The sequence below is a fragment of the Cavia porcellus genome, unplaced genomic scaffold (genome assembly GCF_034190915.1).
Source record: "Cavia porcellus strain 051 isolate PalLab524CR breed Dunkin Hartley unplaced genomic scaffold, mCavPor4.1 scaffold_19, whole genome shotgun sequence".
NCBI lineage: Eukaryota > Metazoa > Chordata > Mammalia > Rodentia > Caviidae > Cavia > Cavia porcellus.
In genome coordinates, this window is record NW_026947502.1 from 37,925,186 (window position 1) to 37,940,090 (window position 14,905).

The 14,905-nt window shown below is 34.1% G+C and overlaps 1 protein-coding gene across 5 annotated transcripts in view; it reads left to right on the forward strand.

The window, feature by feature from the left end:
• The window catches only part of Commd10 (COMM domain containing 10), a 172,867-nt gene extending 159,638 nt beyond the window's left edge, over positions 1 to 13,229 (forward strand). For 2 of the 5 annotated variants that reach the window (XM_063230960.1, XM_003473187.5), the window contains 2 exons: positions 11,600 to 11,659; positions 12,404 to 13,229. In XM_063230960.1, the coding sequence (XP_063087030.1) occupies positions 11,600 to 11,659; positions 12,404 to 12,442 (99 nt within the window). In that variant the 3' untranslated portion in view covers positions 12,443 to 13,229. The remainder of the gene's footprint in view (positions 1 to 11,599; positions 11,660 to 12,403) is intronic. The other 3 variants (XM_063230959.1, XM_013156237.3, XR_010041153.1) reach the window with 2 other exon arrangements.
• Positions 13,230 to 14,905: the final 1,676 nt, after the last annotated feature.

The window sequence follows — 14,905 nt, forward strand, 5'->3', positions numbered from 1 at the left end:
ATTAAGGAAAAAGAGAATCACAGTTAGAGTGGATCAAGTGGTAGGATCCACCAAGATGCTCTTCATAGGAAATATAATTAACCTGAAGAAGGGTATATGGACCAAAATCAAATATGAGAAAACAGAACTCTATGTGATAGGGAACCAGAGAGTAATAGGGGCAACTGGACCAGTATTTATGGATAGGTTGGAAAGACAGGTTTTAATAAGTAAAGAAATACAACTAGTAATCAAGTCCAGGAGTGAGAAAGTTTGGAAACACTTAGGTAAATAGCAGGTTGCCCCCCCAATATAAAATCGAGGGTTTTTGGGAATCCCAAAAATACTCAGTACACCCTGGGGGAGTGAAAGGAGAGGAATAGTCTTAAAGAAGACAACAGAAGATATTGCTAATAGTGTGTCAGGAATTAAAACCCATATTACTTGCACCAGTCTGCTTAGATAGAACTTAACCCATCCTAGTTTGTATGCAAGCACTAGATCTGAGGGCACAGACAACTATCTCAAAAATATCAGGATATAGCACAGTAATCATCTTTAATTTCCTATTAACTTAATCTAGATCCCTGTATAACTTATACTGTTATATCATGACTGATCTTAGTTAAATCTGATTTGATTGCTGCTTGTTATTGACAGATTTTATTCAAAATAGGTTTGTAGTATCAAGTCAGAGAGTATAGACAATTATACTGAAAATGACAATGATTCACTATGATACCCATTCTGATTTGATTACTACCTGTTTTTGTAATTCTACACTATCTACAAAGTTGTGTTTCTGTTAATACTGTTATGTACTGATATATTCAATTATACTTTATCTGATGATATAGCCATTTCTATTGATGATAACAAGAGACAACACAGTAACCATGGTAGAACTCCTTGTACAGCAGTTTTATGTCCTTTTAATTTTAGTTGTCTATAGAAATATATTTTGTTCTGTCCTGCTTTGTTCTGTTTCTCCCTCTAATATAGAAAGGATAGAAATACATGTTAAGACTCATGCTTGTGTGAAACATATAAACAGTTTATGAGAACTAATCTTATGACACATGATGAAATGAACAAATACTTTGAAGGAAAAAAAGGCAATATAGTACCCAGTGCTGATTCTGGGGTGTCATGATGTGAAATCCAACAATACTATTAATCTTTGTTCAGAGCGATTTTAGTCTGCTTTAGTTTATTTAATCTCAACATAAATGAAGATATGGATAAATGCATACATGTTTAAGTGTATAGGATTGATAGCCATATTACTAAGTTTTTATTACATAGTTGAACAGAACTATTTGCAGTCTCCCTGTTTGAATTCCCATTTGTATGTTCCACTTTTGTATCTTGAACACTTATTCGTAAGAGGACAATATGTAAACATCAACAAGTGATTTATTACTGTTTATTTTTTTCTTTGAAAGTATGTACTATTTCTGTTTTTCCTTTTGTCTTTCTTTAAATAAAATTTAAAAGCAATAAATACACTTAATACAAAGAAGTAAAGAAAAAATACTAAAAGTGATTAAGACCTGCTAAAACTAAGAAAAAAAGTTCAATTTTTTGAGTTTCACAGTCCTTAAAATGTAGATTTGGTTTCTTTGTTGTTAGTTGCATAATAAATATATACTATCTATATTACATGTGTTAATGCTAAAGGCTGTGGTCTGGTGGCATAATTATTATTAGGGTTTGACAGGAAAGAAACTAAAGCTCAGGGAAGTACAGTGACTTGGATTCATATCTGGTCTAGAATGTTCATTGTTCACCACAGTGTTACCCACAATCCAAACACATCAGAAATCCATTTTAGGGTATAACTTCCTGGAGCCTCACTACCTGATTAGAATTGTGGCTCTGCCACAAAATTACTAGCCGTGGAATTTGGTCATTACCTAGTCTCTTTGTGCTTCAGATTCCTCATTTTTTATTTTCTGTATGGTATTTTTCCCTTCATCATTTAATCTTATTGAACATGAAATTTTAGAGATGATCACCAAAAAAAACTTGAAATGTCTTATAGATAAAAATTAACAAATGCTTTTGTTCATTCAACAAATGTGTATTAAAGGGGCTGGAAGTGCAGCTCTACCGAGTGTGTATTTGCCATGAATGAGTCCCTGGGTCCAGTCTCCAACATCACCACCCCTTGAGAAAGAAACACTGTGTTCATATTCTACACTAGGTGTTGCCTGTTTAAAATATATATTCGTATGTTGTGCTACTTTGGACCGCAAGGAGCATGCAGTTTGTGTGGCAGCCTCCGTTGTTGAGGGTGCATACTAACAAAAGGCTGCTGGCTGTGCTGTAGAACATCAAAGCAACTGACTGGCCCTGAGGGAGGGAGTCGGAAATAGACATGGTTTCACAGAGGAAGTAACATTAATTGCAGTAGTTGCACAACTTTTGAATATATTAAAAATGATTGAATTGTAAGTTTAAATGACTCATTTGTATAGTATATGAATGTTTCCAAAAAACTGTTACAAACCAAGTAAATTAATTTTCCCAATATTATTTTAGCTAAGTTAAAAATAGATCTTATACTCTCCTCAGGAGTTACATGAGTTACAGGACAGACTGAAGTATCTATTGCTTCTCTCTCCATTGAATTCACAGTATTGTGCCATATATATTTGTATTTCAAACATAAAACAAAAGCCGTATTTATGAGCTCCAGATGCGCTAAGGATTATACCTAGTTAAGTATACCAACTAGTTAAAACCACATAAGGGTTATACCAACTTGATAAAACCATATATTAGTCACTATCCTGTCACTGAGATCCCCAACATCTGAAATGTAAAGGAGAAGTTAATTGGACTAGTGTTCTAGTGGAGCTGGCTCGTGATTGGCCAGCCCCAAGGCGGAACAGCATAGCAGAGGGTGGTGCAGCACAAGTGCTCAGCCCATGGCAACCTGGAAGCGGAGAAAAAAGGAGGAGCTAGGGAACAGAATGCACCTTTCTGAGTCTCTTGCCCAGTGACCCAGCTCCAAGTAGGTCCCACCTCCTAACTGTGCAGTTAGCCATACACTGAGCAGTGAATTAGCACACTGATTTAGTATAGTGCCCTCACCACCCCGTCACCTTCTAAAAGCCCACCCTCTGAATACAGGAGACATTTGAGGGACGTTTTAAATCAAAACTGTACCAAACTGCTTAGTTTATAGAATATACATCGTTATTTCACTTAATTACAAGAGAATTTTACAAGTCATAATTGGCTGATTAGATTAGCAGGATTGTAATGCGTATAGGAAAACGAACTTGTTTGTCATATATCTGGAATAACAGCATTGTAGGTTAAATTTTCCTTTGCCGATTTAAATTAACCTTACCTTCTAACAAATTAGGGATTGTTCCTGCCTTCTTTACCAATTTGGGTTCATAGGTGTTGCAGATAAAATGGGTATTTCGTATTATGCTACAGGTAACAATGGATTTTGAGGTACACATTATATGATTTCATTGTACCTTGTAACATAAAGTAAATGCTAAACTTTGGCTTTTTATTTTGCTGAAACAGAGCTTCCAGTTACCTGATAAGAAGTACAAATTGTAACTAAATTGTGAAATGAACATTTAGGTCCATATTATCAGTCCTCTTTTCTTGGAGACTTACATGACAGCACACACTAGAAAAACAATAAACTAGTATGTATTTTTAATTACCTTTTTATTACACTGTGCATTACATTAGGTTATTTAATTTTGAATGTCAAGTATAAAGTAGCTCTTGAACAGATGTAGCATATGGACTTCTATCTGTGAATCCAGTAAAGTGGTTATACGAAGAAATGACAAGCCCAAATTTGGATATCAAGCTCATCCTCTGGAACTATAGGATTCAATCTGGAATTTATAATACACCCAGAATTCCTTGGTTAGGATACCAACACATCTCAAGATGTTAAGTAATGCAGCTATTTCAAATGTAATGATTCAATAATCAGTTATTTATAATACATTGTAATTCTAAGAAACATAGTATCACATATTATTTAATACAGAAAAAGACCCACATTAAACTGCCACTTCTCTTAATGTAATTTTTCACTGTTTAAAGACCATATTCAAAACCTCTTATCCAGTTGATTATATTCAGCAACCATAGCCAAACATTTCAGTACTAAAACTGAAAATCATAATGACATAGCAGCACACACATAATAAATCACAGTTAGTGAATTCTATAGGAGGTACATTTTGATTGACTTCCAATTTGTGATCTGATAATGCACAGCACATTATATTTTTAAAAGAAAATACAGTGATGATATGACGGCCAAACATACTGTTTTGTTTACATAGGAGCAAAGCAATATTTTGCCCACCAGGAAAAGGACACATAAATATACCAGGTCATATGTCCTAACAACCAAAATAAATATATCTAATTGAACATATAATGAATATAGTGCTTCACATACACACTCTACAATTTTGTATTGATTAAAGATTTCTGGTCAAAAATGATTTATTGAGATGCTGGCTGCCAAAATTATTTTTTTCAGTTAAGTGTATAATATATAGCCAAATCTGATTTAAGCAGCTTGAGGTGATAGTCTTTATGTAAAAAAAAAAAAAAAAAAAAAAAAAACATTTTTCAAGCTTACTGGAGTATCAGTATTTAGAGTTTAATTACTGTTTAACCCATATATTTTCTAAGTAAGCAAGAGTAATGAGACCATTGCTGCAATTTGTGTTAAATACTGCAGTGTACGTAATTGTGAAACACTGTCATCATTTAGCCTCACTCTGATATTCTCCACATAAGATACTTTTTCTTTCAGAGAAAAATGATATAATGTCAGCTGAACTGAGAATTAAAGGATATAGCTAAATGAAATAGCTAGTGTATATGTAAATGTATGTGCATTTTAGCATGCATACATAAAGTGGGGAAGGACCCAGAGGCAGCATGCTGACCTGAGAGAACTAGTACCCAGCACTGCTAGCACATCAGTGCATGGAGAGGCTCTGGAGGATGCGTCTTAAGAAGAGTTGTGGACCACATTTTGAAAGTTTTTTGGCTGGCATGCTATAAGCTTTGCTTTTACTGTTTGTATTCTACTTGTGTTCTGAAGTAGATAAGCATTTTACCAAACTGTAATGTTCAAAGATTGAAAAAAATAAGTTACAGTGTGGAGGATATGAGAGACTATATAGCCCTATCTTTTCTATCAAAGGGTATAAAAAGGAGTACCTCCATCTTAAACACTAGTTCACCCTAGGCTGTGCTCCCCTATCTCTTAAAACCAGTTTGCAATTCTATTTCAAGATTCAATTGTCTGCCTTGAATTCTGGGAGCATGGCCAAGGACTTTCAATTCTTCATGCCCCAACTTTTCCCAGCAACTTCAGGTGTCCCACTCAGAGCTAGTCAGTAAAGGTGGGTTGTGGACTGGCAAGCCAGCCAGTGGGGAGGAGATCAGTGGCCGCTCATGTCCTTAGGACATAAGAGGAGCCTGCTCTGCCTCTCTGCATCTGCTGCCTTATTGCTGGGCTGTGCTCACCTCCTTGTGCAGAAGGAAACTTGCCTTGTCAAGATGTCTTGGTGTCTTAGTGCTTAATTTCATACCAACAAATTGAGTCTGGGGCTTATTGCCAACAATGGACTTAACCTTGGAAGAAATGCCTCTTATAGCTTACATCCCGTGTATGTGTCACAGGTACACCTTTTATAACTTGTATTACATTTTATGGACTCTCCGAGTTTTCAGGTTGCTCATTGCTCCCTCACTGGCGCACAGCCTTGCCTGTGAGTTTTTGCACTCTGATTGAGAGAACAGTATTTAAATGAAGAACTTTTGGAAAATCAGACCTTAAAGAACAATAGAAATCAGCTCTGTATTCATATGAAGTGATCATTTTTCTTGCTGTGTTTCTGTATTGCATAGTACACTCATTGAGCTGAGAGTTTTCATTTGTTTATTTGGAATTAGAATTTTAAGCTTAGTAATGATACTGTATTAACTGTTGTGAAATCTTTACACTGGCTCTTCTTTGTTTTTGTTTTGTTTTTATTAATGTAAGCAAGCCAAAGAGATGTGATTTTTTTAGAAAATTTTTGAAAAGTTGAAGTCTTTAGCCTTATCTTATACTTCTTATAATTTAAGACAGTTTGACCCTCATCAACTGTATTTATCAAAGTTTTTATCCTCAATATAGCCTTTGTATTTTTCTGTATTAAGTGACTTATTGAATGAAAGTAACTGTGCAAATTCACAAGAGGGAGGGAATATTTTTCTTCTAAATTATTTTGATATGCAAATGAAGTACAGTACTCTTAAATTGCCACAGCGATGCAGTGGAAAGAACAACAGCTAGTCCCACCTCTTTATGTGTTATTTTGCCTTTGTGAGCACCATTTTCCTCATTATAAAAAAGGGAATTGAATGAGGTTATTGCTGAAACTCTTCCTTACTGATATTTTATGGTTTCAACTATCTCACTTCACTAGTTTAATTTGCCTAGAAAGGTGTACTTTTTTAACATCTTCAAGTTACAGAACCTGAGACAATCTTAGGATGATGTAGTCAAGCTCCTTTACAGAATGTGGAAATTTGTTCCTGTCATTCTACCTAGGGTGCTTTTGCCTGTACCTCCTTAACTGACACGCTTTGAGTGAGAGCTGTCCATAATAAATATTACCCTTTTCATTGCTAGGATCTTGGACTGATGATAAAAGAACCCATTCCTTGTAGTCCCATGAAATTGGTTCCATATTTAGGAGCTTAGCTGCAGAGGACAACCAACCAACATAGAGAAGGACCTTTTTTTTTTTTTTTTTTTTTGGTTCAAAGCATATTCCTTCCCCTGGCCTACTCATTTTTGTATCATGAGCATCATACACAGAACCTAGTTTTATTTAAATGTTTATTGAATGAGTAAATATTGTGGGTAATAGAAATGGCTAACAGTTCTGTATGTGAGTAGAGTTTCATAGTTATATTGAGTCTATGTGAAAGTTGAAATTATATCTTACACTTTTTTGACAACAAAAATAGATACTGATCAACAAATAATAAACATTGGTGTATATTTACTATTATCTACAATTGTATGTACTTATGGAGAATATAAACAATAGACGGTTATTTAATAAGTAATATCAAATATTTTCATTTGATAAGCCCATTCAGTAGGACTTGTCTCTACCTGTCACTTCTGCAACTAAAAACTTCCTGGACAAGAGATTAATAGTATTTCTTTTACTGGAATAGTCTACCTCTTGATTTTCTAAGTGAAAGGATAATTATATCATTTATAATTATGAGCTCCAATGTCAATGTAAAAGCAAAGTAATGCAAATTTGGTTTCTTATCTGGTTTATATCTGTATTACTTAGAGAATATTTCTGCACAGATAATTTGTGACAAGGTTAGTGTATTTTTCGTCTTGAAAAATATATTTGTTTTTCTAGTTCCTAACTAATGGAAAAGCAAAAGATATTTTTAGTGTCAGCTTTCATCAAGTCAGACCTTTCTGTAGACCTTACTAAATTCTATTTCCATAGGAATTTTGCTAATGGGTATGTGCAACATTATCCAGGTGCTTGTAGGTAAGATTACAAATTAAAAATAAAAGAAGTGGATGAAAAAGTGCATCTTTTTAAAGACACTGGTGGAATATTAGTCTTTGTACTTTGATTTTCACTTTGTAGTATTTTCAGACCAACTGCAGAAAGTCTGAATTTGGTATTTATGCATAGATTAGCTTAGACAATATAAGTAATGAATTTCCTAAGTGGATTCTTTGTTGTATTCTTAATACATTATATGTATTCTCATGTACATAAGGCATAAGAAAGAGCCTGTCCTCTAGTCTACATGTTGAGTTAACAATATTAGTGATTTTAATGGATCTTACAAGAAAGTGGAATATTGAAGGCATATTTAGAAATAAACCACCCATGTTTTTTGTTTGTATACTAACTTACTGTAAAATTTTATAATGTAATAAATATCCATGATACAAAATGTAGAAAACTGTTAAAATTCATTGAATACCTATTACAGTTGTTTAGGACTTAACATTAGCCTCTTTCTCATATACTATATTTTTATGGTTTAAATATCATCAATATATTCCTCAAAAAACTAGCATTAGAAGTCCCATTTTACCCAGTTATTCCCCTTCTGAATAATTTCCCAGAAGAATTAAAAATATCACCACACAGTGTTATATGTACCTCTATGTTTATAGTAGTACAATTTGTAATAACTAAATATTGGAAACAACCCAAATGCCTGTCATCTGAGGAATGAATAAAAAATGTGCTAGTTTTATGTAATGGAGTACTATTCAGCTGTAAATAAGGATAAACTTGAAGCTTTTATAGGTAAATGGATGCAACTCAACACCATACTCTTAAGTGAAATAAATCAAACTTGCATGTGTAAACATTATATTTTCTTCCTAATGTAAACAGCTGAAAAAGTAAGATCCAAAATCTACAATAGATATTGTGCAAGGGAAAGAAACTGCTCAAAAGGAAAGAACAAATAGGATGAGTAGAAAGAGAAAAAAAGGAAGGGAAAAGAAAAGAAAAAATACACATACACAAGATAGCTACTGGTTTCTTTTAGTTGATTGAAAAAAAGTTTGTGCCTGTATTGTTTGATCAGTTATGTATGCCTATATCTTGTAATTTGAACAACTAGTTTGAAGATAACTATATGCAATAGATTAACCATTTGTTAGTTTCCTATTATCTTGTTTTGAAATTCTATATCTTTGTTGTTATTGGGGTTTTTTCATTTTAAAGTTAAAAAAGTATCATTAGTATATCAGGGTTCCCAAATGTGTATCTCTTACTTATATCTGTTTTTAGTTTTCCAGGCTTATTTCTTATGTTTCAGGGAACTCTCATGCCTGAAACTGTACTTTTGATTCTCTCCTTTAGACCTGCTAGGAATCTAGTGAATGCTTCTTTGTATGTAATTATATCCCTTTTGCTATTTTTAAAGCTGTGTGTAATCCACATTAGACAGTTTGATTACATCTCAGTATGGTTCTCTTTAGGTTTTCCTCATTGAAATTCTTGCTCTCTTTAAATTTGTATGTTCGTTTGTGACCACAGATTTGGGAATCTTCAGCCCTTACTGTTTCAGGTAACCTGTGTGCCCCTTTATCTTACTCGCAGTTCCTTTCTGTCTTTTCCTACTGAAATACTGACAATGCACAATTGATCTGCTCAAAGTTGTCCTTTAAATCTCTTACACTTTCTTTGCTTTTCGTCTTTCTTTTTTTGTTCCTGACTTGATAGTTTCAAATGACGTTATTGAGAGTTCATCAGTTCTCTATTCTGCCTAGCTAAATCTGTTGTTGAATCCCTTGAATGAATCTTTCAGTTCAGTTACCCTGTTTTTCAGAATGGCTTTTTTTGTAGTTTCTTCTTCTTTGTCATTATTTCCATTTTGTTCATGTATGATCTTCCCGAGTGTGTTGATATATATGCATATTTTTTTTCTTTTAACTCATTGTGTACTTTTATGATGTTTTGTTAGTATCTGTTTCAGGAGTGTTATTTTGGTCCTTTGATTGGGCCATGTGTTCTTGCTTTATCCTTTGTCATTTTTCCTGGGATTTAGGTGTTTTTATAAACAGTCACCTTTTTGCATCTTTACATACTGGCTTTGTATAGGGGAAGACTTTTCATGATACATTGCTTTCCCTGAAACAGCCCCAAAACTGCAGCTCTGGCACTCTGTTACCATTTTCAGTTGCCTTCAAAATCTGGTGCTGGTCCTGTGAGTGCTCCTCGTCAAGCAAGAGAGTAGCCAGCTTCCTAGGCAGCCCCAAGCCAACCAAAACATTGAACACAAGTTTATTCTTCTGTTCTGTCCTCGGGAAGAGCCCTGATACAGAGCCTGTCCTCCTGGTGGCTTCACTGGCCGTTCAGAGGGAGGGGCAGGCACATGCTGTGAGTGCCGCACAGTGCCCACTCCCTCTTCACTGGAACCTCTTCTCAGTTTCACAGTGGCCTGAGCGCCAGGACCTCTCACCGATGGTATCTGGCATTCTCAAAGATCTGTTCTGTTCTATATACTGCTAACTTGGTGTCTTTGTGGAAAGGAGAGCTTCTAACTTCCCAGTCTACCATCTTACTGATGCCACTATATCTATTACAAGAAATGTGTCTTCACAATTAGATTCCCTTTCTTTTCTCAGTGAAACATTTTAGAAAATACCACTTTTGAGATAAAAACAAAGCAAATGTAAGAAACAAGAACCTGGCTTGTCTGTAACTTCTAGCAAATAAATTGTTCACATAACAATTCCACTTTCATTCTCTCCTAATTTTTGGCATGGATGATTATAATGAACTTGCCTTCCTTTCCCCAGAATTCAGAGGTAAACTTCGGTCTGTTATCTCCCTTTAACTGTTGGGAGGACTTACGTACTCATGCTGACTGAAACTTTAATATGCCAGCTAATTTTTCTAGTACGGCTTGTGTCCTTAATTTTATATCATTCTTAAAGGATGAGATTTTATAGTTGAGCTCTTCTTCATTCTTTAAAGCTTCCATACTTAGATGGATGCATGAGAGAAAACAGCTCTGAACTTTGATGCTGTGTGCTTAGGCTCACATTGACTTCCATGGTGTTCGCAGGAGATAACTTGGTTTAAGAATGTTGGCTTTGTCAACAGAAATGGAAATCATTAAAGATAAAACAGAAAAAGTAAGACTATAGAAACTGAGAGTTGGGATTGACAGTGTTAGAAATGAGCACAAACAATCAAGTGTGTGAGGTAGCCCCGTTAGAGCTCTGCGGCTTCTTCACACAACAGTAGGATCAGCGAAGGTGAGACATTCCTGGCATTCTGTCTTCATCAATTTTCCCTTCGCCAGAGAGACCTGGAATAAAATAATACATTTTGGCTGTCTTTAGCAACTAGCTTGAATGTTTCCTTGGAGTACAAACCAACGGAAGCAGGGTAGATTCTGTTAGGTTGGTTTCGGGTAATGTCACTCCTGAATCACACACATATATACTCAGTACTGTTACTTAGCACCTGTTGCACTCATGAAGTTTTCTCTGATACGTGTGACTTGAAACAAAAAGAATGTTTTAAGTCCTGGCTTTCAAAATGTGTTAATTGTTAGCTTTTGCTGAGGCTGTATAATCCTGCATTTAAAGATCATGACTAGTAGATTAGTGCTGCGAGGCAGTGGCTGTGGTCAACTGAAGCATGAATGGCTGGATGAGTTCAGTCCGACATGCTGCCTCGAGTGTCTTTATGTAACGGCATTTGCAAGATTTCAGATGGACTACTGAGAAAGTGCTCACAGACTGTCTGTCTTGAACAAATAATGAAATTATTTTCTTGCTGCTGTATGTTTTATTAACCTTTATGAATCAACTTGAAGAACAGCTGTCCCTGTAGAGCTGAAACCTTTTGCTAAAGTAGAGTGTTATTAAGTGCATTTGTGAATTATAGGAATTGTAAGGCTGAGTAGACTGGGTAAAAAAAAATGTAAACCACTCAGAGAAGAATATTATGGTATATACTGAGGCTAGTGGAAAGAAAAGAAGCAATGCAAATTGTATTTAACTAAATTCTCTTTTCCTTAATTTTCTTCTTTGTAGAACGTTGAGAAAGTTCTTGTGGAATTCAGTCACAAAGAGTTGTTTGACTTCTATGACAAGGTCTGTATTTTCAAAATAATTTTCTGAAATGTAGAGATTTTTCTAATGTTTGATTCATTTTTTTAATTTTTATTCCTAAATCTGAACCCTATTTTGGAGCTAAGTTCTTTAAACATCTTTTATAAGCACCATAGTATGTCACTGTAGGAAGTATAGCCAAGATGAAAAGAATCTGCACAATTAAATCAGGCAGAAAATGAAAATTGTTTTAATTAAGGCAATACGATTGTTGCTTTATGTAAAGCATTAAGTGGTACATTGTATAATATCTAGTTACAGTGACACTTTAAATGTAGATTATGTGAAATACTTTAATTTCTGGGCCCAAGGGTAAAAGGAAACATGGAAATGAAGATGCCAGGTCTTTAAAATTTATCTTTGAGTATTTTTCATGTTTCTTTCCAAATCCTGATGTTGTAAATTCAGGAAAATATACTCTCCCTCCCCCATACAACTATAAAATCTTATTGTGTAATAACAATTTCAAATGAAACAGCTGAATATACTTAAAATAGTATTTAGAAGTTCTGCTTTACAAATTTCAAAAATACAATGGCGAGCATAAGTTCTAACATCTTCACATAAACAATATTCTAAGTGCCATTTTATTGCTATGCATGTAGATTTAATATGCATGGTTACCAGTGCCATTCTTTCCCTTTTATTTGCATTTTTAAAATAGCAGTTCTTGGGAATTTTTTCCTTCACCAACCTTCTGTTTTGTTTTGTTTTCCTTGTACATAGCTAGAGACCATACAAGCACAGCTGGATTCCCTCACATGATGTTTTTGAAGACCACTTTGTCCATCACATCCTGCCACCCATTATTTACTATTGAAGAGACATTGCCTGGCTGTGTTTTCTAGAAGATTCAGTGGCTTGCTTTCTGTGAATTATATGAGGTATCATTTCTTAGATTAATAATATCCAAGGGAAATCAATATTAAGAGTACTGAGATTCCAATAAACAGTGCTTTTTCTATTTCTGTGAGCCAGTAGCAATTGTTAGGAACACGGTTGTTTTACAGAAATCAAAAGTGAATAGTATATTGTTTTTACTGTCATCTTTATTGCCTCACCTGTTTGTTTGTTTATATGCTTGATAATCCCTGTATCAAGGAGGGTCCATGTACAAAAGTTACAATATGTACCCTAGCAGAACACAGAACTTCAGTATTTACGTTAATAAAATTAAGAAAACAGCTACGCGCAGTTAATTATATTATGGCATTTTTTCCTATGATGAGTATACTTTGATTGAGAAATAATATAGGAAAGAAATTTAAAGTAGAACTAGTAGTATTATATCTGTTCTAATGTCAGCTTTCTCTTTGCATTAATTTTTATGAGTTTAATGATTTAAAAATAATTCAGATTTTTATGCTTTTCTTTGTAATGAAAATTAATGATGTCTTCATAGTGTGAGACACAGATGCAGATCATGAATAAAAATAATTGTAATAGTAGTAAATGGGCATCTTTAAAATTCCAGATCAGATACCTTTTATAGTCTCTTCCCTGAATATATTAATCGATTTCAGTCAATAAAATTTTTAGAATTTTAGAATTATTTGAACTGAGTATTTTTATTTTATATATTTTATAATATGTATATATATATAAATGTAGTATAATTCCTATTAACTGAAATCTTTATCTTATATTGTTTATGGGGAGGAAAGAGTTGAAACATAAGATTTTTCACATGAAGGAATTTGATTTCAGGAATGTTTTATAACAAAGCAAACAAAGCTATTATGATTGAAGCACATTTCTCATGTGAGGTAGCTGGGTCATTATGTGTTCCAGGCATTATACAAATAAATGTCCAACATATGGAATGTACAGCCACACTCCTTTACAAATGGATTTGTATATTTACATATACATGTACATGTATACATATTTGTATATACATGTTTGTTGCTTCAAGTACTGCAAGTATGGAACATTTCAGAAAGCAAATATTATAGTTGTCTCTACTGACTGACTTCAAACATTTTTTTTAGACTCCAGTTCCATTTTTAGAATGTACATAAGATGGACCAGGAATGTACCGCAGTGGTGCAGTGCCTGCCTGTCAAAGCACAAAGACCTGAGTTTAATTTCTGGTACCAAAATAGAAAAAAGAATATATACAAAGCATGTTTATAATGTAATAAGATTATATGTGGCTTGTAAGATTGCTTTTTGCTGCTGTTGTACTTTGTTTTAAGACAGGATCACACTGTATCGCCCTGGAGGGCCTCAAAATTAAATATGATAGAGAACTAAAAGTAGCTTATTTTATGTTCCCTTAAAAAGGATGGTTTATACTCTCTAAGAGTATATCTAAACAGTATTTTTGTTAATCTAGCTCAACAATTCTACATCAAAGACTCAAAAAAAGGACCAAAAGGTTTAATTCAACTAAGAATATAATATTCCTGAACGATATTTAATTGAAGGTAAATTTCTTTCTTAAGGCATTATTATTATTAGGATACACCAAGGAAGTGTGAGGGCTCCAAAGAGCATTAAAAACATGCTAGTTTTTTTTATTTTAAAAAAAAGTCCAAGAGGTTAGTGGAACTGAATTCTGTTATCTCAGCAAATCAATATTTATTTAATCTTGTGCCACATAGCAGTGTTTTGGTCAATGGTGAATCACATATGCTTACTATATATTGTATAGTCTAGTTGGGTATTAAGCAACACCATGGACTTGTGTGTAAATATGCAGTGTAATGTTAGCACAGTGATAGAAATGCCTGCTGATAATTTCTCAGAACATGTCCTTGTCATTAAGCCATACATGTTACATGTTTCTTATGAGTGCTTGACATAAAGACTGAATAGAACTAGAATTACTTGCTAATCACAAATGGGCATCTGAGTTAAATACACACTTCTCAGATGAAACACAAACAGCAAATACATACATGAAAAACATTCAACATCCTGGGCCATTCAAGAGATGCAAATAAAAACAACCCTAAGATTCCATCTTACCCCAGGAAGAATGGCTATTATCAAAAAATCAACCAATAACAAATTCCGGCAATGCTGTGGGGAAGAAGGATCTCTTCTCCACTGTTGATGAGAGTGAGACTGATGCAACCACTGTGGAAATCAATGTGAAGATTACTCAAAAAACAAGACAAAACCAAAAAAACAAACAAACAAACAAACAAAAAAACTAGGACTAGAGGTTCCATTTGACCCAGCCATTCTCCTCCTGAGTATTTTCCCAAAAGAATTAAAAGC